Source organism: Eutrigla gurnardus (genome assembly GCF_963514095.1).
Source record: "Eutrigla gurnardus genome assembly, chromosome: 2".
Classification (NCBI taxonomy): domain Eukaryota; kingdom Metazoa; phylum Chordata; class Actinopteri; order Perciformes; family Triglidae; genus Eutrigla; species Eutrigla gurnardus.
The window spans coordinates 27398097-27425441 of record NC_139916.1 but is presented as its reverse complement, the minus strand read 5'-3'; the positions used below and the strand labels follow the sequence as shown (position 1 = coordinate 27425441).

At 39.8% G+C, this 27345-nt stretch overlaps 1 protein-coding gene across 1 annotated transcript; it reads right to left on the bottom strand.

Annotated features, from left to right (window-relative positions):
• Positions 1-52: 52 nt before the first annotated feature.
• Positions 53-26316, bottom strand: LOC311027256 (putative chitinase 10; the record flags this gene model as incomplete). Its single annotated transcript, XM_084031186.1, has 31 exons — positions 26291-26316; positions 25968-26172; positions 25718-25774; positions 25390-25555; positions 25171-25295; positions 24893-25016; positions 24472-24654; positions 24261-24377; positions 24017-24149; positions 23517-23829; positions 16387-16436; positions 16067-16093; positions 15763-15967; positions 15547-15603; positions 15048-15213; positions 14828-14952; positions 14612-14735; positions 14338-14520; positions 14111-14227; positions 13892-14024; positions 12015-12202; positions 7643-7709; positions 7533-7559; positions 7246-7450; positions 7086-7139; positions 5521-5686; positions 3660-3842; positions 1473-1589; positions 1250-1382; positions 327-528; positions 53-128 (listed from the first exon to the last, which is right to left on the bottom strand). The coding sequence occupies exons 1-31, from the start codon at positions 26301-26303 to the stop codon at positions 53-55; spliced, it is 4041 nt and encodes a 1346-aa protein (XP_083887312.1). The 5' UTR covers positions 26304-26316.
• Between the last annotated feature and the right edge of the window lie 1029 nt (positions 26317-27345).

Here is a 27345-nt window from a genome sequence, read left to right as displayed (position 1 = left end):
CAGGAGGACGATTTCAACGCTAAGAGTTTGATGCAAATTTCGTGCATTCGCCTCATTTGCATCGCGTCTGCGTCTTTGCATTGACTTTGAATGTCATCATGCTTTTGCTCTGCATTTGGTGTGAACATCTGTATAAAACACAATCACTTGTACTCCACACACTTGACCAAAGGAATAGAGCGGCTATCACAAAGCTGGCGATAACTAAATATTCTGATGGTGCCATCATCACCCCACTGCTGTGTTGTGTTGTGTGGCACTTTGTGACGTATGTCTTCCTCTGCACACAATGGTACAACGTCTTCGGACTGTCTGATCTCACGTACAGTCCGTCAGCTCTGTCTGTGCAGAAGTCGCTGACAGGATACACAACGGTAATGTTCTGGAAGCAGCTGTTGTCTGGTGTTGCCGTGGCGCTGCTGCTGGCTGTGGTGATTGTCTCCTGTGGGGGTTGTGTGCCTTCAGACGGGGAAGGGGAGGAGGAAGTGGGGAGAGGCAGCCCAGCAGTGGTTTCCTGTGTTGCCCAGTCTAGGAAAAAGATATTGTAATACATTTCAAAGAGAAACTCAGGAGTTCAGACAGGATCAGAGGAACAGGTGTTTCAGTTTAACCAGTGACCATGTTAACGGGTGACCTTCAGCTGAATGCATCGGTGGTTGCTTGTAGTAACCAGGCATCAACCTCCAGTTCTGAAATGTGAAGCCAAATCTGAAGTGCCTTGAACTTGCATTCTCTTTACTGGCCATCAGGGGGCGACTCCTCTGGTTGCAAAAATAAGTCTAATTACATGGAAGTCTATGAGAAAATTACCCTATTTCTCACTTGATTTTCTATCTCAGTAAACATTGTAAACATGAGTTTATGGTTTCAATCTCTAGTTTCAAGTCTTCTTCAATCCAGCATGATGATTATTGGTAATTTAATAGGTTTTTTAATAACACATACATAAAACAAAGTTGTATTAACAAATGCATGTCTCTTCTAAATGGCTGGTAGTTAGATATTATAAGGTGATGAATGTTCATTTACGCACACTTATTCACTCTTCTCATGATTTATAGATAAGGCCTTATGTGAATTGGTTTATCATTTTTTAAAAGAGGGTCCAGAAAAAAGAAGTTTGGGAAACACTGCTTTAAACTATGGTTCCCAGTCATTGGGGTCCTAATTTTCAGGGGTAACACAGCGAATAATGGGATCTGTGAGTCACTGCTTCAATTGAATTCACATCCTTGCAGTAAAGACTCACCTTCACCAAGTTTACGTTTGAGATGTGATATCAGTGGATATTTGCCCCGTTCACAGAATCGTCCAGAGAAGTCGTCCATGTCCAGCGTCCACACGGCAGCTCCGCCCAGTCGCCTGCTCTTCAGATAGTCCACCTGTGAGTCAATCAGAGGTAACATAATGACACCCCCATGTTGAAAAAAACCTCCTCTTTTACGTCACAAAGTCATAGCAGTCTACTGTACCTTGACATCATAGCTCCTCTGGTTATCAAAGCCGACCCACTGGTTGCCCTTGACAGCGTAGGGAACTTCCTGACCATCAATCCACTGGACCGAGGTGCCTTTCAAGAAGGAGCAGGTCTGGTACGAAAAGAAACACCGTGTTTGTCACAGCGATGAGACTGATGAAGCTGGAGCGGTACTAGTCGTGGTAGTAGAGCTGTAGTAAGTAGTAGCAGAAGTAGTAAGGCAAGGCAATTTTATTTGTATAGCACGTTTCAACAACGGGGCGATTCAAAGTGCTTTACATAAAACATTAAAAGCATTGGAGAAAAAACATTAAAGCCAATAAAATAAAATTTAAAACATTTAAAAATAAATAAATACAAATATCAGGTAATATAAATTACAGTGCAGTATAAGAAGTTCATATTGTTTACTGAAGGGCAGCAGCAATCAGAAAACTCTTCAGTCTTGATTTAAAAGAGCTGAGATTTGCAGCAGACCTGCAGCTTTCTGGAAGTTGTGGTTCGTAAAACCTGAAGGCTGTCTCTCCATGTTTGGTTCTGACTCTGGGGACACAGAGCAGACCTGTCCCAGATGATCTGAGAGGTCTGGATGGTTCGTAGCTAAGCAGAAGATCAGAAATGTATTTTGGTCCTTAACCATTCAGTGCTTTGTAAACCAGCAGTAGTATTTTAAAGTCAGTGTAAAGACCTGAGAACCGAAGTAATGTGATCCACTTTTTTAGTCTAAGTGAGGACTTTGTCTCCAGACTCTTCTCTGTTCTGGTCCTCAGTGGTGGAACGAACTCCTGACCAATGTCAGGACAGCAGAGTCACTGCCATCTTCTGAAAAAGACTCAAGACTCACCTGTTCAGACTTCACCTCGACTCTACATAGCAAGCATTACTCACTAACCCCCCCCCCCCCCCCCCCCCCAAATGCACTTCCATGTTCTTACCTGTAGGACTTTGATCATAGCACCGTTGTTCTTAAGGTATGTTTGCTGAACATCTACTACTTTACTCAGACGAGGACCTAACACTTGTTTCCATTTTTTCGCTCTTTATCAGCAATGATATGTTTTGGTTTCTTTCTTTCAACAAATGTATTTGATTTGATTTCACTTTTCACTTTTTTCACTGCAGAGAAATATGCACGTCATATCTTCTTGATAACATGATCGCTGACATCTTTCTGAATCAAGGGATGAAAGACTAGAGATGTGTCGCTGTGTGCCACCATGCCATTAGATGGAGCCATAAAGTCTGATCTGAGCTCCAATGCCTCCGATGCCTTATGACAAAATGATTGTTTATTTTCTTGGATCTTCAAGTAAATGTCCAGTTACATTAGCGATGAGTGCACCTGTGCAGGCCCCTGCAGTGTGGCGTTATTTAAGTATGGAAGTTGGTTATACAGGAATTATAGTCCATTACTGTGTAGTGCATGAGAACATAATACATACATATATAATAAAGACTGACTGGAAGTTTTCCACATCACATACCCCCCTTCTTCTGAATAATTGTCGTGAAATATTCTTTCACCCCTGTTTGACCCTACAGCTGGAGGTAAGTTGCCCCAGTCAGGACTCTGAACATCTGATAATTTAGGGTGCCAGGGTGGACCTTCAGAGGGTGGTGGGAGTCACACAACTCCCCACAGTTTTCACGGATGCTGGGACATTAGACTGATAGCGACTCCTTGCCTCCCTTCTAGTGTTTGTGTTCACTCAAGGACAGCACTCTTCATTCCCTAAATCATAACATAGATACACATTCCTGCGTTCGTTAACGGGTTGACTCCAGACTTTGTGATTGGCTGTCCTACAAATGACCTCAAACATGTGCATCCTGACCTCCACCTGGGTATGCTGACTTATCTATTTACCACTTTGTTACTGCTACTTACATGTGCAAGTTAGGGATTACCGTATAGACCTGGTCCACAATGAAGACGCAGGTTAGTGCAAGATCATTAACCTCCAAGGATCGCATATGCAACTTAAATAAACTGACTTTCTGGATGTGTGTGCTATTAGTGAGTTACACCAGGGAGATGTCAGTTATAAACTTCATTCATGTGAATTTTAAGAACTGGTTTGAACAGTTTTTGTCAAAACACACTGGGCACAAAGCATCTGGTCTGTGGTCAGAATTGAGATTGTTACTAATTACTACCTTATCTGTGTGAATGTGCTCTTACTTCATAGTAAGACCAGAGGCCTATCTGCTGGGTGTAGGGCCCCGGGCTGGCGGGGCCACTGACTGGGGCTCCCAGGCCTGTTGCTGTGGTGGAGAGTGTGAAGGAACGAGCATCAGTGGGAAAACCCAGTAACAACTTCTCTGCTGGGGCTCCTCGTTTCCTCAAGTACTGGATGAAATAATCCTGAGAGGAAAGAAAAGCAAGAATTGTTCGTCTTGTCTGTGGTCTCATGCTGTGTTCACACCAAAGGAAAATATATTTTCATATGAAGTCAAGGGAAAAACACAAATTGATGTGAATTGATGTTGTTATTTCAGTATCCTTTTTTCATCCCATAATTGCTTAAAGACAGCTAAATAGTTTATGTTGGGTTCATCAAGCTGTGGTAAACCAGCCATGGGTCTTACAGTGACTACGGCTTGGTGAGCCCTGGGTGCTGTAATGGACTCAGACAGGACGGTGGGACTCCACAACATGTACAAAGCAGCAATAGTTGTTATTTCAGCCATGATGGATGAAACCTGGTTGGTGGACACATGGAGGGAAGCTCGGTGGTCAAACTTGTGTGAGTAGGCCGAAAATTCACAACACATGGTGTGAACGCACCATCAGTCTATTTATATTGATGCACTGTATATATTTATAATGTGTGAGGTTTCACTGGTACTGATTCTTCTCAGCTTGACAGAACTCCAATGCAATTCTGTGTACTTTACTGTGCAAGCCTTGCTTATTTAGTACAAGAAGAGTCATTACTATGTTAGCATTGTTTCCAGAGTAAAGTGAACTGTGGTGGGCTGTCACTCGATCCTGACCACCAAGGAGGTTGAAGGTTTTCACACTGATGAAGTCCAGGTACCTAAACACCAACACACACACACACACACACACACACACACACACACACACACACACACACACACACACACACACACACACACACACAATTAAGCACAATGTGTTCATGTAATGCCGAATATATTTCATTTGACATTAATAATGTCTTACTTTGACATCTCGGAGAGTTCATAACTTGAACCAATAACATCTGTTTGCGTTGCCAGGGCTGCAGAGAGCATCAGTTGTGTGTTACTGGCTCCTTTACTCTCAGCTTCATAGGCCTCTGAAAGCTCCTAGAAATCAATAAAAAAAAATACTTTAGTCATTGGACTGAAATGTACCCCAGAACAACAAATCGCACTGTATTTCGTATTAAACCGCCCATCTTCAAGGCAGCTTAGTTTCCAGTTCAGTCCAGTTACCAACTTGCAGACAACTTGTAATCTAACCCATCACACATCTGATGTAGCTGTGAAACATGTGTACACTGAATCAAATGTCTGCGATGTACTGATACAAGGTGTGTTCATTTTAATCAGGTATAATAGCACCCCCATGTGGGTGAAACTGTAATTGTCTACAATCCATCCATCCATCCAAGACGGGCTGAACGACATTAATAAGCTTATAATTATCAATGTGGTGAGTGGACGGACATCTTCTAAACTTTGTCCCTGGTTTGACATCTTGTCACCATCTTGAATTCTTTGCAACCAGTGAAGGAAGTGACCGTATTTGGACTGTGGAGGAATGAATGACAGGTGCATCTGATGAGTACCAGAAGCAACCTTCTGGTGTGAAGGTCAACTTCCCAGCTAAATGTCAAAGTCATCTTAGTAGCTAATTACATCAGTAGCATTGTAGTTACACCAATGAAGCGACCTCTCAATCAGAAGATAGCCCCGGCCTAAAGCATCCCCTGCTTTATGGTCTGTAATGGATCATAATTAAATAGGACAAAGTTCAACAAGACACAGGAAACCTTAAAGCCGAACAGGAATTGAACAAATAGTCAGATTACCTTGCAGAGCAGAGTGAACCTCTGCTTGTCCTCTGCAGGACTTCCTCCAGTTTTATGGTACTCCCAGTCCAGATCCAGACCATCAAATCCATGAGCCCTCAAGAATTTGATTGTAGACTGGATGAATGTCTGACGGCTGGCCAGAGAGGACACCATAATGGAGAACCTGCAGTAGATGATGAGAAAGTTGGCAGCTACTGATATTTGTGCAATGTAATAATATAATTGTATTTTAATAAATGTTAAGTATGAAAATAGGTGGGGGCGAATCCTTAATAATACTGTAATCTATTGTACCTTCTAAATGAAAAAAAAAAATGATTACAAATGACTAGAAATTAACTAGAATTGTCTATGTAGTATTTTGTTGTTGATTTATTTGCAATTTTATTACACATTTGACTTAATTATTAATTGATTTTCCAAACCTTGTCAACACAACATGGTGAACTTGCTATTGTTCACTGCTACAGTGAGAACCCAGTAAAGTCTTTTACGCACACAAATGAAATGTCCACTGTTTCCGAAGATGCATTAATGCCATTTATTATAGCTTTGCAAAACCAAATAATACTCTAGCTCCTTCATACAAACTTCATTACATGCATGCGGTTGAAAAGCTGTGTGCCGGGCTTCTCAAAAACAATCAACCATACGCAGGTGCATTGATTTACTCATAACCTCTGAATCTATAATGAGCGCTCTTCTCCACCAGGTGGTAGGAGGTTCAAGCAAACAAACAAACCAAACAAACAAAATGGCTTTTTTCAGCTTGTTCTGTTGTCAGAAAAACAATTAGCTAAAACTCACTATAAATCTCGATAAAGCCAAGAGGACCCACCAAGGAATTTGTAGTCTAAAATACATTCAATAGATAGTCTACTTTAAATTTGTGTTATTCAGGGGGTGGCAATCATTTAGTAGATTGTGGTCCATTTCGGGTTCAAATAGAACATAAATTAGGGGATGATTTAGGGCCTTGGATTGACCGTTGCTACCAAAGCAGTTAGCTACTCAGATTAGTTTAACACTTAGCTGTTCCCTTGACCTTGAATTATGAAGCTAACTATATGGTCACTTCCTTTTTCTGGTTCTATTTTTTGTTTTGTGGGGTGTTTTTTTTTGGTCTATTGATTCATTATCTAAATCAAACAGCACTTCCTTTAATTACTTTGCCTTATGTTCTTTGTATTCACTATGTGTTTGTCGTTTGAAGGCTTTTGTCTGTTTATTTTATTTGTTTTTTGGGGAGTAAATTATTTTTGGTAGTTTTCTTTATTTCTTTATTACATTGATTTTGTTATTACTGTATTGTTTTTATCTGTACATAGATGGTTATATCCAATTTAATGTATTGATTATATGCTTTTTTGATAATAAAAGCTAAAATTGTGCTTCTGTATTACTGCTACTAATAAATGTAATTAATGCACATAATATGAACATGCAAACTGATTCATTATGCATTCCTAAAGTTACCTACACTCACTTAAGGAGGCAATAGTCACAGCCAAGTCAAATTAAGCACTTCCTATGCAGGTTATCGCAATAAGAAATCAACTCACTGAGATCTGTCGTTCTCCTCTCTGACTGACAGTAAAGTCTTCAGCCTGGGGTTTCTGTTCAGGTACACACAAAGGAAGTGACATTGTGTTTTCAAATCTCGATGTTCATCGCAAGTATGCATCATCTCCACACACCAATCAGAACCGGTCTAATCAGTACCTGTTCTTGAGCTCAGTGAATGATTTATAGAGGCTTTCCTCATTCCACTCGTGCTCAGTGAGCTCATTAGCGTGGTTGATGATGGCGAAGGCGTAAACCAGGTGGGTGCAGAGGAAGGGGTCCACATTTTCTGGCAGGAATTTCCCCACACCAGTTCTGTACCGCGACCAGTTGGTAAAATAACATACCAGTTTGGCCGAGGTTGCTGGATAAAAAAAAAAACATTAATCTTGCAAACAGTAGCTAAAGTTGAATTAAATTCCTTGTTGTTAAAATGTGTTGCTTACCAAACTGAATGAGGAGTAGCAGACTCACTGCAAAAGGAACAACTCGCATGTTTAGCAAAAACTAACAGTCAAATAATAGTAATGTAGGAACAACATTTGGAATTTCTCACCACTTATGCTGACAATTCCTGCATTCATCTCAGCTGCTGAGGCTCTGTTCCCAGTGGGAGTCTCATACTGACGGACAGAGACGAAGGCAACATCTACACAATGTAACATCACTCCAGTCTCACCTCTCACGTTACTATGAGTCACATATGATATTCAAGTGACGTAACACAAAGTAGACCTACGACGTAATGATTTGTATAGTTTTTGATTCATATACTGCTGGTAAAAGTATCATGAAAATATGGAAATGATGTTTCCATATTTTCACTCTATTTTTGTTTAGTTTGAACAGGAAATTTGTCACTGCTGACTTTTTCCTCCCTTTAAGTGACTTCATTCTCTGCTCAGGTCGAGCAAGAAAACTTATAGGGCCAGCCCTATAAGTGGATCTGTGGCTAAGTAAGTAAAAGTAAGTAAGTAAGTAAGTAAGTAAGTAAGTAAGTAAGTAAGTAAGTAAGTAAGTAAAAGTAAGTAAGTAAGTAAGTAAAAGGAAGTAAATAAGTAAGTAAGTAAAAGTAAGTAAGTAAGTAAGTAAGTAAAAGGAAGTAAATAAGTAAGTAAGTAAAAGTAAGTAAGTAAGTAAGTAAGTAAGTAAGTAAGTAAGTGAGTAAAAGTAAGTAAGTAAAAGTAAGTAAGTAAGTAAGTGAGTAAAAGTAAGTAAGTAAAAGTAAGTAAGTAAGTAAGAAAGTAAGTAAGTAAGTTAGTAAGTGTGAAAGTAAGTAAGTAAGTAAGTTAAAGTAAGTAAAAGTAAGTAGGTAAGTAAGTAAAAGTAAGTAAGTATGTAAGTAAGTAAAAGTAAGTAAGTAAAAGTCAGTATGTAAGTCAGTAAAAGTAAGTAAGTAAAAGTAAGTAAGAAAGTAAGTAAGTGAGTAAGTGAGTAAGTTAGTAAGTGTGAAAGTAAGTAAGTAAGTAAGTTAAAGTAAGTAAAAGTAAGTAGGTGAGTAAGTAAAAGTAAGTAAGTGACCGATCAAGTTGTCAAGTCAACATGTCTAAAACACACAGAATACGGTGAATTTAAAAGCTAAAGAGTTCAACGTTCATCAGAGCAGGTGTAGCTACCTTTTGCACAGTTCTATTCCCCGTCTCAGTTGAATGTCGGCGTGTGGTATAAAACATGTTGAGTGGTCGAAGGACTAGAAGGCGCTTCATAAATACCAGTCCATTTATCAGAATGTCCGTTTACAAACTCACACACAATAATGGAAACAGTAAGGTTTTGGTGAAGCTGCATGTGTTAATTTCCTGGTACATGGCAGGAGAAAAAATGATGCTCAATCTCAAAAGACAATCTCAAGTGCTGGTCTGATTTTAGGATCTACATGGAAAAGGTTGCAGTCTGTTGAGAGTTGATATGCATCACATATGCACACAGATGTTCAGACGAATTACTTTCTACTAATGTGGGTAATGGTTTATAAATATGAATAGATATTATAATAAATACTTTTCCTGTCTTCCCTGACACCATTGCTTTTATTATGGAGGCATGAGAGAAAAACCATGTTCAAGAATTCAAGGTAACACGAGGTGAGTAATCGATATGCAGGTGATAATTTTGAGGGTGAAGGATTCCTTTAACAGGAAGGACCGGATCAGGACACTGATATTCATTCTACAATTTAGAGTGACCCACTTCCTAAAGCATTTTTAACATGAAACTCCTATTTGAAACTCAACGCCCAAATCATCCCTGCATCTCCTAATATTCATCAGTGTAATGATGATATGTTGTTGCTTGACAGACACAGACACAAAGGACAAAGGACATGTCATGCTGAGGTGTTGAGCTTTTAGCTCAAGGCAAAGGCTGTTGGTTGAGTGGAGGATGAAAAACACTGGAGCATAATAACGTTGATGGTAATGAGAACTTATGAGAACTGGAATGAAACAGATTTTGCAATTGAAATGTGTATGAAATTCATTTCCATGATTAATTATGTCAATACTGCGGGCTCATTTGTGTTTATTCACGTCACTCACACTGTAGACTTCCACAAGGTCTCATCCATCATGGCTCAAATCCCCCCTATTGCTGCTTTGCACATGCTGAAGTCCCAGATACCGCAGTAAAACCATACGCTGTCCTGTCTGAGTTCATAACATCACCCAGGGGTGCTTGGTGAATTCCCTAAGCTGTGTTCACTGTATGTAGCAAGAGACACGCCAGTGGGTTTACCACAATAAATTATTTAGCTGTGATTTCATTACAATAAACAGAGCAAAAGGATGTTATAATCCTACATAATGATGATTTGTAAAAGTCATGCTTTGTTAGGTCAGTCTGCAAGACGACAAGCAAACAACTTTTAACAATGCATGTTTTCTGAATGGAGTCTGGAGTGATGGGTGTTAGGCTATGCTAACATAGATGCTCCATCAACATTCCAAATAATGTCATGTAGACATAGTCTGTTCTGGTCTCTGGACTAATATGAGCTCTCTGTCCAAAGGAGACAAGATTTGTTTCCTCCATTTCTGAATGTTTGCAAACAGTGAAGGAAGTGACCATATTTCAATTCAATTCAATTTTATTTATAGTGTCATATCACAACAGAAGTCAGGACACTTAACAACTTGAGCAGAACTAGAATATGCTCATGATTTTTTATTTTTAGTTAATACAATTTCAGTCCCAACATCATCAAATTGAATTGAATATAAATTTGGACTGTGGAGGAGCGACGGATGGATTTGATGAACACGAGCAGCAGAGCAGCAACCTTACTGGATCTGGATCCATCTGGATTCTGGTGTGAAGCTGTTAACCTGTTGGCCTCATAATTTAAGGTCAACTTTACAGATGTACTAGTGTGGTAGTGGCGGTAGTGAGGTTGATGGCCAGCAGAGAGCATGCCTCCCTGTAGAACTAGTTTAATACAGAGGACAGTGCATTATCTAGCAATGGTGGCATGAAATTCATTATCAGGTTTTTTGATCTCAGATAGTGATAAAATATGTTTTCACAAAAAATTGTAAATTGTATTTATTTACACAGGAATTAGTGTAAAAACACTATGATGTTATACATTTAATTGAGCTACTGTATTAGATGACCTTGTGTTGTTTGTTGTGTGATGTATTGTGTTGATTTTTGTTATGTTTTGAGTATGTTACGTTGGTATGTTTTTGTTTGTGTTGTATTTTTGATGTAGAGGATGTATCCTGTGAGGATGAATGTTATGTATGTAATCCATTTATGTAACATTCTTATGGAAATATAGAGACCCCAGGAAGAATAGCTACTGTCCAAGACAGTGTGTTAAGGGATCGTAAGAAAGAAAGAAAGAAAGAAAGAAAGAAAGAAAGAAAGAAAGAAAGTTTAATTATTTTCAGTATTCACTTCAGCTTCACTTTTATAACTGGAGCTTTCTGCCTGTATGTGGCCCAGAGATTAGTTTGACATCCCGGCTTTAAATGGTCTCCATGCATATCAAAGCTCCATACTCAAACTTGCACAAAAAGCATGTAGGCAAGTGATTCTGAGCCCCTTATTACACCAATTAATAAAATCAAACACAATGATAGTTAAAGGTTCCATCTCTGCACAACTCTCCTTACCCAATTGCCTTAATTCTAGAAAAAGAAAGTCAGTAGAATTGGAGTTTTCTGACAGCATGTTGCACTTTTTGTTGGATCTGTTATGTCATATATCATGTTATGTCCTTTGTGTCCAAAGTGCTGTAGGGTTGTATCACCTTGCTGGTAGGTGGCTCTCTGGTGTAGGGATCTGTTTAGGGATGGGTTGGGTCACCTGGGGCTCTGCTCTCCATGGAGTGGCTTTCACACAAGCATTTATCAACGCCAGCTGGATTTATAAACCATATTAAAACATAAAATATCAGGGAACAAAAATCATTTTGTTTTCTTCAGTGATGCAAGAGGTTAGGTGCAGAGGTCCAGCAGAATAGCAGACAGTGTTATTCTTTCTCCTTGCCAGTTTTAGCAGTGCCTTTCCCGCTACGCTGTGCTGGTTATGGTATTGCGCCAACACATCTGCATAATGTACAGAGGTTGCCTCCTGGTGCTAAAATCTAGGTTTGTCGAACAAGGAATGGAAAACGCTTTTGATAGTGAATTCAAATAACGAGTCAGTATTCAAAAATTTGTACCAAAGTACTTCAATGCTTGTTTGCAATTTGCAATGTTTGTTACATATTTAATAAGAAAATACATTGTATCTATACAGCACTATTGATAGAGTCATTCAGGTAAATGATTGTATATACAGTGGATACAAGAGAACTTTAACAGTGGCTTTAATAGTTGACTTTTGCATCAGATGTAATACACATTGTTTCCACAAATGGCTCAGGGCCAAACGCAGCACTTGCAGCTGTCATCAAAGATGGATCCACTTCCACATTGCCTCACATGGGTGATGCCACCAGCACACATGTAGAAACTGGCTTTGTCATCTGGGTGGGGGTACAGGCCATCAGGTTTGCCGTTACAGAAGCCAGATCCTGGGGCGTGGGTGGTGACAGTGGTGGTGGTGGTTGGACGGGAGGTGGTGCTAGCACCAGGTTTGGGGGTGGTGGTAGGGGGCAGTGGGGGCAGTTCTGAAAGGTAGAGGCAGAAGAAGTTGAGAAATAAATGTCCATTCATGTTTACAGGACAATAATTCTGACTTATTTTCATGAGCATACATTTTATGTGCATCAGTGTCTGCAGTGTTTGCTTTAATAGAGTTCAGCCTCCGTGTTTTAACTGCTGTTCACTGCCATTCATGTTGAAATGGTGTGTTAAAAACACTCTAAGAGACTGTTAAGTCTCTGGGTTTAGGCAACCTTGTGAAAATCACTGCGTCTATTTGATCTAAAATGACTGCGTTTCTGCGCATTGATATCAAATCACATCTGTGTCAGAAGCTAGAAGCAGGTTCTGGGTTCACTTGTTGTTACACTCCGGCTGCTTCCAGTAAGATGGAGCTAGCTGATAATATCAAGTTAAAGAGAGTCTCATTTTGACCTCAATAACAAGCACTCTGTCTGCACAAGGAACACATGGTCCTTCCGCTGCATCCCATTGGCCAAAAGTATTGTGGCTGGACCTGATTGGACTTTGTAACCAGGAAACAGTGAGATAAATGAGCTTTATGAGATACGCTTAATGTTGGTTTACGATCCACGGTTCAATGTAGAGAAGATACTGGTCAGAGAACAACTTCCCAACAAGTCCCAGTATGAATATGAGGGAGACGTACTGGGAGACGTTGAAAATCATTTATTAATGGTGACTGTTGAAACCACATCAGTATGAGGCTGAAATTCCCACAAGCTATAAGGTCTAGTTTCAGTCAATATATAAGGTCTACTTTCAGCCAATATATAAGGTCTACTTTCAGCCAATATATAAGGTCTGACTTTCAGCCAATCGTTGGCCTCCTTTATACTTTGGTTCCTCCCTCTGAGCCGTTAATCACAACAGTGCCAAGACAGCCATTGGGCTGAATGTCATTACGCCTGGAGAAATAGTTCCTTACAAGAACTGAATTTCTAACTGGAATTTGAGCTAGAAGGAGGATTTAAATGACGAGGTGAGTTTTAACTAACTCTGACAAACATTTTTAGATACATTCTGTAACATTTATTCAATATGGACAAAACAAACACACTATCTAAATATCAACCAATTTTGGTTAACATGGAGGTCTATGTAAGCTAGGTGACCGATGGACAGTAACACTGGTATGTCCTTTAACTTGACTAAGATTTTAATGTATAATTGAAAAAGCACTTTATTACTCCAATACATGATATCACATTAAGATAAATGATTTGACAAGCAAAATATCTGTTTAAACATTGATGTTGGTGATTTTTTTTATATGGCGCACGACTGTTGCATTTAAAAATATGACTTTTCATCATGTCATCTACGCTTTATAGGCCCTTATTACATAGGCCTACCTCATGTCCAACTTGGTCACAACAATATATAATTAGATTTTAAAATACAAAGAAATGTATCTTTTGGAATTTCTTCAGCATATTTTAATTAATAGGTACACAATATGACGTGTACGAGATGTGATAAGATGTGTGCGATAAGAATATGTGTATTTCAGAAGAATATATTAAACTTGGTGGGAATGTTTGATATGGTAGCCAAAGGGATAGGGATATTAACTAATCAATCACCAGACCCCTACAGATGGCAGACATTACTATCTGTCTCAACCACAGTCTGAACTGGACTCCTTCTTTCAAGATGCCTGATTAACATCTGCAAAAATGCTTTGGACTTACCAATTTCTAGAAGTTTGCGGAGATGACCTAAGAGAGGGTGGGCGCCCTCTCCGCAGAATCGTCCCGCAAAGTCATCCAAATCAAGGGCCCACACAAAGGCACCGCCAAACTTCTGCTCCTGCAGGTAACGCACCTATAGGCAAAGAATAAATAGAAATTGATGTAAATACTTTGGAGATGCTTTGAATGTGCTTAAAAAAGAGCTGATGTTCCACGTACCTTGGTCTCGTAGCTCTCCCTGGTGTCAAATCCCACCCACTCGTTGTTCTTGGCGGCATAGGGAACTTTCTGGTCCTCAATCCACTGAAGGGTGGTGCCCTTCAGGAAGGTGCAGATCTAGACAGGCATCACATTTATTTTCAGGCGGACCATTAACTGCTATATGTATTTAACATCATATTGAACTATATCATAATGGGTGTATTCCAGTCAACCCTAAACTGTACCTCATAGTAGGCCCAGAATCCACCTTCACGTGTGAATGGTCCGGCCGATGCAGGGCCGCTAGCTGGGGCTCCAACGCCAGTGTTTGATGATGTCAGACGGAAGGTACGACCATAAGCCGCAAATCCCATCCTCAGCTTCTCCACTGGGGTGCCGTTGTCTCTCCAGTATTTCATGGCATAGTCCTGCAATAGTCGATGCAAGAGGTGAACTAAAACTCTATAGAAAGGTACAACACCCAAGTTATTTTTTCTCCAATTCCCAATGTCTGCTTACAGTGTTAAAATAGATGAGGTCGCCAAAGTCCTCAGATCCACGGAACAGTGGGCTGTTGTGTCCAGTGAACTGCTCCCAAGTTCCATGGAAGTCGTAGGTCATCACATTGATGAATTCCAGTTCCCTGCAGATAGGGAGGAAAAAAATAAATAGTTGTTTCAAAAACCTTTGCAGAACTTTTCTCTCAAGAGAATGTATAATGTACAACACACTCACTTGGCAATCTCAGCAATCTCATATCCAGCATCGATGGTTCCCTTTCCAGCAGACACCGCAGCAGTCAGCATTAGCTGAGAATTTCCGGTGGACTTGGACTCAGCTGCGTAGGCTTCAACAAGTTCCTACAAATAAAGACCGGAGAGTCAATAAGAAAGTGATGTTAACTTTAGAAGAGTTGCTGAGAATTACAGCAAGAATCTCAAGCAGGAGTACCCACCCTGCAGAGCAGAGTGAACCTCTGTTTGTCCTCTGGGGGACTTCCACGGGCACCAGGGTACTCCCAGTCCAGATCCAGACCATCAAATCCATGAGTCCTCAGGAATGTGATTGTAGACTGGATGAATTTCTGACGGTTGGCTGGAGAGGACACCATTATGGAGAACCTGCAGGGAAGATTGAGCTCTGTTATCATAAGTGTTACGATTCAAACAACTTTTTTCATGAACATAGGCTAACTGCCATAGAATAGGATATGTTATTAGTTGTTATGGAGCTCTGGGAAGGTAGACATCGGGCCATATAGCTATGTAGCTAGTTAGCTATATATATATATATATATATATATATGTGTTATATTTTGCCTTCACTTTATGACAGTTAAGCCAGTTAATTGGACTTGATGTTACAAGGATGTAGTGGTTAAAGCATTTTTGAGAACTCTGTATTTGTTTATAAGGATGTTATACATTGTGTTTATGTTTTAAAATGTTACTCACTGTCTTGAACCAAAGTTCCACCCTCCGACAGCCAGCAGAGTCTTCAGATGAGGATTTCTGCAAACAACACAGAGTGTAGGTCATTTCCATCCCCCTTTGTTCAAGCTTGTCATCTCTCGTATGTCTCAGAAAGCATTACCAAACTAAAGACCTTCTGTTAGGACCAGAGCTACTGCAGCTTAGCCTGAGCTCTGACCGACAAATCGGGCCACTTACTTGGTCTTCAGGGCATTGAAAGACTTGTAGAGGACATCATCGTTCCACTCGTAGGTAACCAGCTCGTTGTTAGAGTTGATGATGGAGAAGGCGTAGATCAGGGTGGTGCACAGGAAGGGATCCACATCTTGTGGCATGTACTTCCCCTCGCCAGGTCTGTACTGGGACCAGTTGGTGAAGTAACATACCATCTGGGTAGCAGATCCTATATTGGAGTATAGGGATGTTAAAAAAAGTTTTTATTCCAGCCATTTCAAACAAGTGAAAAATCCAAATGATGCTAGCTGATCAAAAATGATCTTACCCAGCTGGCATATCACCAGGCACAAGCCTAAAAAAACATGGAAAAAGAACAATTAGACAAATAAAAGCACTTTTTAAAATCCTAAAAATATTTGAACGGGAACAGGAAACTGTAAAAATGTGAGTGGTGTGCATCATAGCGGACTTGGTGAAGAGGACGTATCAATATCACAATATCACAAATAAATAAATAAAAATAAATTTGCCTTAAGAAGAAATAGAAATAAATTACAGTATGGACAATCAGGATGACAAATGTATAGATATTATAGTCTGTTAGTGAAGAGTAACGGCAAATGCATATACATATATATACAATACCTGCTAGAATTGTGAGCCTGGTCATCTCGGATTCACTTCTCACAACTTCACTGGATTACTGTTAGACAAAAATGAACCAGGGTCAATGATTGAAACAACAGAAAGCCATCAAGATGACCACAATTACAAATGAGAACTTTGTTTACCTTTGTTAACTCACCTCAGGACTAGATGAGTGACCCAAACAACAGCAGCAACATTGGGCCTTTTTATACAGTTGATTGTGCACAGAGAAAGGAGGAGGTGTAGCAGCCTTTGATACACTGGGGGTAATAAATATTATGATTATTAGAGCATCGATAAGATCTTGCAAAGTCTGAACCGTAGGATATGTGGTCAATAATTTACTAATGCATCACTTTGTCCGCACACAGCATGCGTGAACCGGTTGTTATTTAGCTCAATAAATCAATATCAATAACACATAAAAAAGTGTGAGCATTTTACTAGTACAATTTTGAGAATGTTTCTAAAGATGATTTTGGCATTTTTATATAACCAATTATTTCTCAACAACCAGTCCTGACAATAATCAAATCAAGTGCCGTTTAGACCACCAAGTACTAGGCATGTTCATTTTATTGGAGATATACGATACAACATAGTAATTAAGTTAATAGATAATAGAGTTAATGACCTCTAAATTCAAATGATTAATAAAGCAAGTACAAATTATTGAAACATAAAACATAAAAAAAAACTCTGTGATGGAGAGATGGTGAAGTGAAATTTTAAAAAGTACTCATTATGTGACAGTAGATATGTTTTGACTGGCTGCACAATAATAATCAAAACAGATGCATTATGCAACAATTACTGTGAGACTGCAGCTTTGATTACTTTATCTCTTCCCTTTGTTTAACACTGACCATGACCATTGGCCATCAAGATGTTCCACAGCTTGTTATTACACTCTCACTTGGAGATAAGTGTGGAGCTGGCTGGGGCATTCTGGGACACAGGGTGGTGTGATAGTCACAAAAAATACAAAGAATATCAAACACACAGAAGGTGCCCTCATAATCTACAAACCAAAAGATACTTATGAATATTATTATTATTATTATTATTATTATTATTATTATTTGCCTGTATTCTATTTATTATGCTTAACGAATTACAACACAATAATCATCAAAAGAGAAATGTTGTTGCTTTATCTAAAAATTAGACAAATTACCTAATTGTACCCCAGTAATAATTTAGTGTATTCATTTATTAAATTACATTGTCCTTATTGGTTCATGGAAAAATTGCCATCTAAAGTTACCCTTGACCATAGAGATGACCTCTGTGTTTTGTCTGACCAGCAGTTGAAGTCCAAAGCCAAAGTCCAGGACAACTCATCAAAGTCAATACTCATCAAATACCACAGTTTTGTCAGTGCCACTCAAGACAACTGACATACTATAAAGTGTGTGATCCCACCGATTCCAATTTTGAAGTCTTGAGTTTGCTTCTGGTGTTTCTGGTGTGGAGCTGTTAACAAAGTTAGCTTCTTAATTCAAGTTCAACTTTACAGCTGAGTGTTACAGAAACTTAGGAGCCAATAACATTGGTAGCCTGGTTGTGACAGTATCGACGTCGTGGAAGTGACCTGTCAATTACAAGGTAGCCACACCCTAAAACATCCCCTGCTTTATGGTCTAACATAAACTTGTGTTTACAACATTCACTGAGATAATAAATCAAGTGAGAAATAGGGTCCTTTTCTCTTAGACTTCTATACAATCAGACTTGTTTTTGCAACCAGAGGAGTCGCCCCCTGATGGCCAGTGGAGAGAATGCAAGTTTCTCTTTAACTTTAGCTTCACTTTTCAAAGGGGTAGTCCACACAGGGCAGGTGGGTGGAGAGGATGGATGTGTGTAACAAACACAGGACTTTCAGGAAGTCGCTGTGAGACTGGGAGTAAACATTGACATTTTGTCATGTCAGTGACTCACGTGACATGTTTGTCACTCGCTAGTCAAGTAAGTGAAAGTTTATTTTGAAAAGACCAATTTTACGCCGTCACTGACATGAATTGCTGACACTCTGAGTTGCATAATTTGATGCATCGGAGAGTGTGTGAAATGTCAACATATTCTCACTCCCAACTCCTCAAATCATCCTCAAACCAAGATCTGGCTCTGGCTAGCACTCTTGCTTCAGGTTTGTCAGGGACAACATGTAAGTTTCTGCTTGTTGCATGCACAGTGTCTTTTCAAAATAAAATTCCACCTTCACAGGTGGTTAACAATAAAGGTTGCAATCAGACTACTTCAAAGCCTTGATATGACGGATTTTGAGTATTTACAATGCACAGGCACAAAATGGATTTTCATTTTGGGTGTGTCTTCTTTTCATAGTCAATTATCTTGGGGAATATTACTCATGTCATATTCTGACCACACAAATGCTTACTGCATTTTCCTAAGAAGAATCAACTTAAAGCTACACTTTCCCTCTTCGGTCCCCCTACAGGTTGGAAGAGAATTGTTGATTACTGCCGTCGTAATAATTTAGCCTACCGCAGCCTACCGTCGCACGCACGTTATTTGTTTGTATGCAGAACCGGCTCTGGAAACGATGAACGATTTGAACAATGTCCAGTGACAAGGTAGAGTAGCTAACGCCTTAGCTAAGTTTAGCCAACATGAGCCATAGCGATAGTTACGTATATATTAGCACAATAGCTAACGCCTTAGCTAACATGAGCCAATAAAATAATCGACAATGTATTGTACACAAATGCACATGTATTATTTACAAGTCCAGCAGCAACAAAGCCAAGTCACCATCCGTCTTGCATTTTGTAGCCTCCTTCAGCTCTCGCCAACGAGTGTGAGCCGGTCCGGTATTCACTCTCGTTTGAGCTCTTTATTTGTCATGCTCCCGTTTTCTTTCCTTCGCCTCATCGGACATTATACTCCTCCTTTTCTTTGCAGGCTCTGCCATGAAGCCAATTTAAAAACTACCTAGCTGCAAGGTATCTTCCACGCACCTGCCGGGTGTTCTCCCACTGATCTCCACGCAGAGCCTCCACCTACCTTTTGTAATGCTTGTCGTAAAGCAGGTCAAATTCGTAGTCTCAATAGAACTACAAAACCGCTACCCGACGAGGCAAAGTTACAGTGCAGTTACAGCTGATAGAGGGCTGCAGAGCGAATGCTGAAGTGCCGTTCACCCAGTTTTGAGGTGATGAACCACTGAAACTATTTTGGAAACATTATTTTAAGGCACTAAATACTCTTAAGTGTTGCTTTAAACCTTAGCGGATTAATGATTTAGAGCAATACGTGAAGCAGTAAAACAGTAATTGTTAAAAGAATTTTCCCGTAAACGAATAAATTCACCCAAGGAGGAGATCGGAGACATAAGTAAAGTCGATGTCTGACTTTAATCTTGTACAAGAGGAGCAGTTACAATGCAACAACGTGTGAGGATGCTACAGAGGAAGTGCTCAAATCACTGTTGTGACTTGAGTCTTTTAAAGGCACAGGAGATAACGGGTCACTGACAGTTAACCTTCATGTAGAACTAGACATCATGACTACCAGGCCTCTGATAACATTTAGGTCAGCCATGGGGAGACTAAAGTAATAAACAGTTCAACACATAAAGCTGAACAAAGAAAACTTAAAGACATGAGGTTATACAAAATTCTTATAACAGTAATGAGCTAAACATGTTTTTTTTTCTAGTTCCAAGTGCCAAAGGGCATGTATGATACGGTGATGGGTAGAGCCAAATATGAGGTAACACATTCTGGCAGGCGATCATCAAACATATACTGTCTCCATCTGCGGTGCCAGATAGATACTGAGGTGTTGGTGCTGACACACCCCTATCACTTGCCAGAATATAAATGCAAAGGTCTTCAGGCACTTTCAGGCAGCTTTTTTTCATCCGTCAAACAAGAAAATTACTTTGCACAGAAACCTTGCACACTGAGTCGGGAGGAAGGGCGCTGCCTCCCTGTCCCACATGAAGAAGAATTAATAGCCCTTCATACAATAAAATGTTTTTAAAAATTAAATTAAAAATTACAAACAATTTAAACAAGCAAAGTAAATAATATGGCCTATAGACAGTAACTAAAATGTTTACTCCACCACCGCAGAGAGCAAATGGTTCATTCACTGACCTGCGCAAAAACCGTCCAGCGGCTGGCGTTGTAGGAGTAAATAACAGTCATGGAAAAAGTTGAGAAAAGAAAACGGAAAGGAAAATTGTCTCTCATCTACAGCAATAACGAGTTAGTCTGTGGCATTGTACCAGCACTTTATAGGGAACAACTTAATAGCACCTTCTCAGTGACTAGACATTTTTACAGAGAGATTCTGCCGTATTCAGGGGAAGAGGAGCCCTCGATATGCAGCGACTGCACTTTTTTATAAAGAACTTTGATTTGGGGCGTAACACCTCAAGTCATAATAACTCCGATGACGACAGCTGAATCAAGACCTTACTCAGGAACACAATGTTAGATCGTCTTAATGCACTGGACATGTTCTCTATGTAAAAGAAACTTGTCAGGGAGATCCTAAACTTAAACATAGAGTCATTGAAAAATATCCATGCCTCAAGGAAAGGTTTACATATAAAAAAATAAAAGATGTACAATTTCTACATGTGCTTAAGCGAACCCTACTGGTGATGATAAGTAATAGCACATTTAGAACATTTTCTTGTTATCCTGCATTATAATCACAACATTTTTGGTTACCCAAAAAATTGCAGTCCCCCAGAAATGGTAAATGGTCCTGATTTATATAACGCTTTTATCTAAAGTGCTACGCAGGGAAACACCCAGCTCGTCAGGAGCAATTAGGGTGAGGTGTCTTGCCCCTCCTGAGCTAAACCCCCCCAGGGGGAAAAAGATTAACCAGCCCCACTGAGTCCGATGCATTTTTTAATATATATTCGTTGACCAAACTACCCCGATCAGATCCAGGTGTACTTCAGGATGTCGGCTGTCCAATTTGCAGCACTACTGGAACTGCACGTCGGAAAGAAGACCACCAATCTCCACGATCCAACTGACCCTGAACAGGCTGCAGTATGTTCCCCAATCTGTATCCGACCTGCAATCGCTACCACAATCTGTCCTTCATCATTGTCATCATCTTTATAGTCTTCAGACTGTTTGTCTAACAGCGTCTTGCTTTAAGCGACGAAGTCGAGGAGCTTGTCTGTTGGCATTTTAAATGTTTGTGGGTCCGATGTTGACTCGAGTGGTCAAAAAATGTTTTTTAACAGATGGGAAAACGCAGAAAATCATACCTATTCTGAATTGTTTTTGACGGACGAATGTTTTGGAGTCGATGTGTAAACATGATGGACATAACTTGAGGTCGAAATTGAGGGGTATGTTTCCTTTTGCCCTTTGAAAAGTACTGCCCATCTGTTTGAGGTTTCCTGATCCTTCCAACCCAGCCTCAGATTGTCCTAGTAGCACACAGACACGTTTCTCCCTTGTTGTTCTGAGGATTGTCCTCAGTTTAGTTATATATATATATATATATATATACCATTGAAAAATGATTTAGTAGGTGCTTTGGCACCTTGTTTTAAATGACTTTAAAAGTAAGTAGCATCTTCATATATACAGGCTGCTCTCACTCAGCTTTCGTACTAAAAAGTACGAAAAGTAAAGCACGATAATTTCGTATGATTTCCTACGTATTACACAGAGCCGTAGTCACGGAAACCATGTGCTTTATGCTTGTAGTTACAGACCATCAGGCCTAAACCTGACCATAACCTTCGGAGGGTTTAGCTCAGGAGGTAGAGGGGCTTAGCCGGCGACCGCAAGATACCAGGCCGATTCGATACCAGGCTCCTCCAATTCTAACCCTAACCTTAGCTTTTACCCAAAATTCGTAGGATAATACATGAAACATTTTTACATAACCTTTCGGAAGTTTCCATACGAAAATTCATGAGAATACATTGATATATACCGCCTGCTTTTCAACTGTCAACCAGTTTAGATTTTTAAAATTCTGATGCACCTTAAAGTGATGGTTCGTAGTAAAATGTACACTAGGTCATTTCCCAGACTGTCCTCCTCGAGAAAACGACCACATAGGTCGTGTGTCAAGCACCGAATTACGACCATATGTTACGTTTCAAAATAGCGCGCCCTCTAGCGGTCAAGTAAATATCGACACTCCGGTGTCTCAGACGATCGCCCCCCCGTCAATCATCGGCAGAGACCCCCCCCACACGTCGACCTAAACCTCGGCTATTTTTTTTCAAGTGTATCAAATGTAATCCTGTATAGTTTTGCATGTGTTACAGTGGAATGTTTGAACACTGCAATACAATTGTCATTGTTGAAAATGTGTGTCTTTGTTACATAACAAAAATAGTAGTCGACTAGCTTCTGATGAATTAGCAAGTCCACTAATTACTTAATTGTTCTTATTACATTGTTATTAATATTGTGGGATAACCAACAAAGCCCACCAGCTTCCGTTTGCTGACTTTTAAACCATGAAGTGTAGCTAAATAACTTTAGCTGTGACTTTTGTTTATTTAATGAAACATTTGTATTAGCTGTATGTCACCTTGTCTTTTTGGATGCAGAAATGAAAGCAATTCTTCCAAAAATTACTAATTATTTGTTGTGCCTTTTTGCCAATGTTGGTTGATAATTTGTTGTAGTATTGTTTCTTAAGGTCAGTACATCATCTGTGACGTTACTTGAAGCTTCGTAAGAAATATTTGTCTTGCAACTTGTTGCCACAAAGTTGGCTGTGGGAGACCAAATATTATTCTGCTTAACAGAATAGCCAACTGCTGGTTGGAGCCAAAAGTGCCAGTTTGTGCCTCATGCGTGATCCTTCAATGCTCAAGTCTACCTCACATTTTCAGAATGAGTCAACTTTGCAGCAATGGTTACATTACAAGAAGAAAGTGTCTAGCTCCAATTCTCCAATTTGAAAGTTTTATCTACGTTAAATGAAGTACTTATGCTATTGATAGAATTGTCCATATTGAACATCAAAATATTTAGGTTAAAGTAAAGTTTGGTTTTAATTATTTATCACACGTACTTTTGATCTGTCATAATTTTATTCTGAAGGAAACATACATATTGCAAACATTGCAATGTTACAACACTTAGGGCCATCCACAGCACTTGCAGCTGTCATCAAAAACGGTGCCGACTCCACACGTTCTCTGATAGGTTCGACCACCTACACACAAATAGAAGCTTCTGTTGTCAGTTGGGTGGGCATATGTGCCGTCAGGCTTGTCTTTGCAGAAGCCGCGTCCTGGGATAGGGATGGTGGTTTTGGTAGATGGAGCACTGGTGGTACCACTGGGTTTGGGGGTTGTTGTGCTTGTTGGTGCAACAGTTGTGCCAGCAGGTTTGGAGGTTGTGGAAGTGACTGATGCTGTGGTAGTAACACTAGGTTTCTTGGTCGTGGTTGATGGACGTGGAGGCATCTCTGTAAGAGGTGGACGACAGAGAAAGACAATATTATGAAGGGTGAATTTTCTAAGAATACGGCTTGTATGAAGGTATTAATGTGATCCCGAATAACCTGCCAAGAACTTAGCGTTGCACATATTTTCATCATTATTGCCTTACCTTTAACAGATTGGGTCATAAAAAGGATGAGAAGTAGGACTTACCTGCATTGATGAGTTTGCGCAGATGGTACAGCAGAGGATGACTTCCCTGTCCACAGAACTCTCCATTAAAGTCATCTAGATCCAGGGCCCACACAAAGGCACCTCCATACTTCATGTCCTTCATATACTGGACCTAAGGATGGAACGAACCAAAAAGTAGGAAGAAGTAATGAAGAATTCCACCATGGAGACTATGGAGATCAAACCTAAACCTGTATTCCCTGTATATTGATGTGTGAAATACCTTGATTTCATAGCTCTCCCTGTTGTCGAATCCCACCCACTCGTTGTTCTTGCTGGCATAGGGAACTTTCTGGTCATCAATCCACTGAATGGTGGTGCCCTTCAGGAAGGTGCAGATCTGAAAGACCAGATTAAAGGAATGTCGTTGGATTCTTCCATGGTCCAGCCATTGTTCTTGTGTTTAAATGTATTTGAGCTTGTTCATACTTTACCTCATAGTAAGACCAGAATCCAGCTTCTTTCGTGAATGGTCCAGCTGATGCAGGGCCACTAGCTGGGGCTCCAACACCAGTGTTTGATGATGTCAGACGCAAGGTACGACCGTAAGTAGCAAATCCCATCCTCAGCTTCTCCACTGGGGTGCCTTTGTCTCTCCAGTATTTCATGGCAAAGTCCTGAAGTAGAAAAGGGGGAATGAATAACACAGACACAACGTCATCACAAGGGTAATCTAGAATTTATTGTATTTCCATAACTCTTTAAGCTTCTTGAAAAATGTGTTCTCTCCAAGTCCAGGCTAAGATATCCTGATGATCACTATGACCTTATCTGGGGCATTTCTTCATCAGTTATGTCATAATAATGTCATCCACTGATGTTTGGGGCGACAAAGGTCACCTATACTTCTCTTACAGTGTTGAAGTAGATGAGGTCCCCACTGTCATGTGAGCCGCGGTACAGTGGGCTGTTATGGCCAGTGGATCGCTCCCAAGCTCCATGGAAGTCATAGGTCATCACATTGATGAAGTCAAGATGCCTGATATACATATGAAATGCTGATTAAGACAAGTTACTGAGTCAACCCATCATCAAAAACAATGACTGGTTTAAATAAGAACGTTTCCCCCCATAAGATCTGTAGCATTTTTGTCCAAGATCTCCCTAATAATAAACAGATCTTGAAATCTTACTTAGCAATCTCAGCTATTTCATAACCAGCATCGATGGTTCCCTTTCCAGCAGACACTGCCGCAGTCAGCATAAGCTGAGGATTTCCTGTGGCCTTGGCCTCAGCTGCGTAGGCTTCAACAAGTTCCTACAAATAAGAGCAATTAATAAGAGGCTTTCAAAATGATAGTGTTATCAATGCAATATATCCGTTCCCTATGGCGCAAACGTTCATCACCCACCTTGCAGAGCAGACTGAACTTCATTTTGTCCCCTGGGGGACTTCCACGAGATCCAGGGTACTCCCAGTCCAGATCCAAACCATCAAATCCATGAGTCCTCAGGAATTTGATGGAAGACTGGATGAATGTCTGACGGTTGGCTGGAGTGGAAACCATAATGGAGAACCTGAGGAAATGTTTATTTTATTAAACAGGACATTGTCTTGATATGCATCAACATATTTGCCGAGTTTGACATACATCATGCTTATATTTCTGTTGACATATATGCCATGTTTGGGATGTTTTTAATGGAGGGCACATTTGATAAACAAGTAGAAACACTCACTGAGTTGAGCCAAAGTTCCATCCACCAACAGCCAGTAAGGTCATCAGACTGGGGTTCCTTTAAAACATACAGGTGGTTTGATAGGATTTATTTAATGCAGAATCATTGAGTTGCCTGTTTTCACATACATTGTGTATAGCTAAACTAGGATTTAAAATGGCTCATTCTATCAATCTCATTTTAATATGAGTCATTCACAGATTGAAGTTCAAGCTGCGGTACCTCCTGAGAATATAATACAAGTGCTTACTTGCTCTTCAGGCCATTGAAGGCCTTGTACAGGGTCTCGTCATTCCATTCATAAGTAACCAACTCATTTTTGTTGTTGATGATGGAGAAAGCATAAATCACATGGGTGCACAGCAAGGGGTCCACATTTTGGGGCATGTATTTCCCGCTCCCAGCTCTGTACTGTGACCAGTTGGTGAAATAGCACACCATCTGGGAGGCGGATGCTGGAGATCAGAGAAATCTATGGTCATCATTGAATGCAACCTTTATTGTTTTTAGACAGTTTAAGACATAAAGCTCAAGCAATATAATCTTCAATGTGTACACTCGGGTGTAACTTACCCAGCTGGCACATCACCAGGCACAAGCCTAAAGGGACGTACTAATTAGTGAATGGATAACATACATACATAGAGCTTAATGTATCAGTCACGTTTATCAAGACATTATGGTGATGTAAAGCACTGAGGCCTGAGGACTGTTTACCTGCTAGAAGACTGAGCTTGGTCATCTTGACTTTCAAAGCTCACAACTTGATCTTCTTTTATTCTAGAATAAATAATCAGATTTGTCAAATCAAAGAAAAAAAAACAAAGATGAGCAAAATAATAATAATATACAAATGCAAGAGTACAATATGTATTGAATATTCTTTTGAATTAAGATGATTCTAATGAACAACTTGTTTATACTGTAGCTACTATGAACTGAAAGCATATGGCATATAAATCAATTTTACTTGAAATCTAACTCCTCAAATGTGAACCATTTTTGTTCTAGTTTTAATCAAAAAATACAAAGTTCTACTCACGATTTCATAAATTTAACCTTTTCAAAGTAATTCATAATAGCAGCAATGACTTAAATTACACTTTTACCATGTTCAAAACATTTTTTTTACCAAGAAGCGTCTCAATGATTAACATTATGGATGGAATTTCAGTTTTGCAGATGGTGCACTTTCCCTGTTATGACCTGTAAGTCGGTGTAACCATGCCTGGAACATGCAGAAATCACTGTGTTTACATTTGTCCAATTCCATTCCCTGACAACTCAATCATACTAAGAAGGAAAAGAAGAACTGAGACTGCTCAATTCTAAGTGCATGCTTACCTTGGATCTCAGAAGGAACCAATGTAGAAGAGTTTTCAATCTTCTTATATACATCACAGGAGCAAGATATCAGTCCTCCTCACATACCATGAAAGGGAGGTGGACAATAATGATAAGTTCTGTTCTGTATATTGTCTGTACAAAACGGGATAAGATAAGTAACATCAGACCAGAACTGACATATGGTGATAAGCTTAAATATATGGCATATAGACAGCGTCACAAACCAGCATATTTCTGTACTAGATATGACTCAATTAAGGTCATGACATGAAAACTTTTAC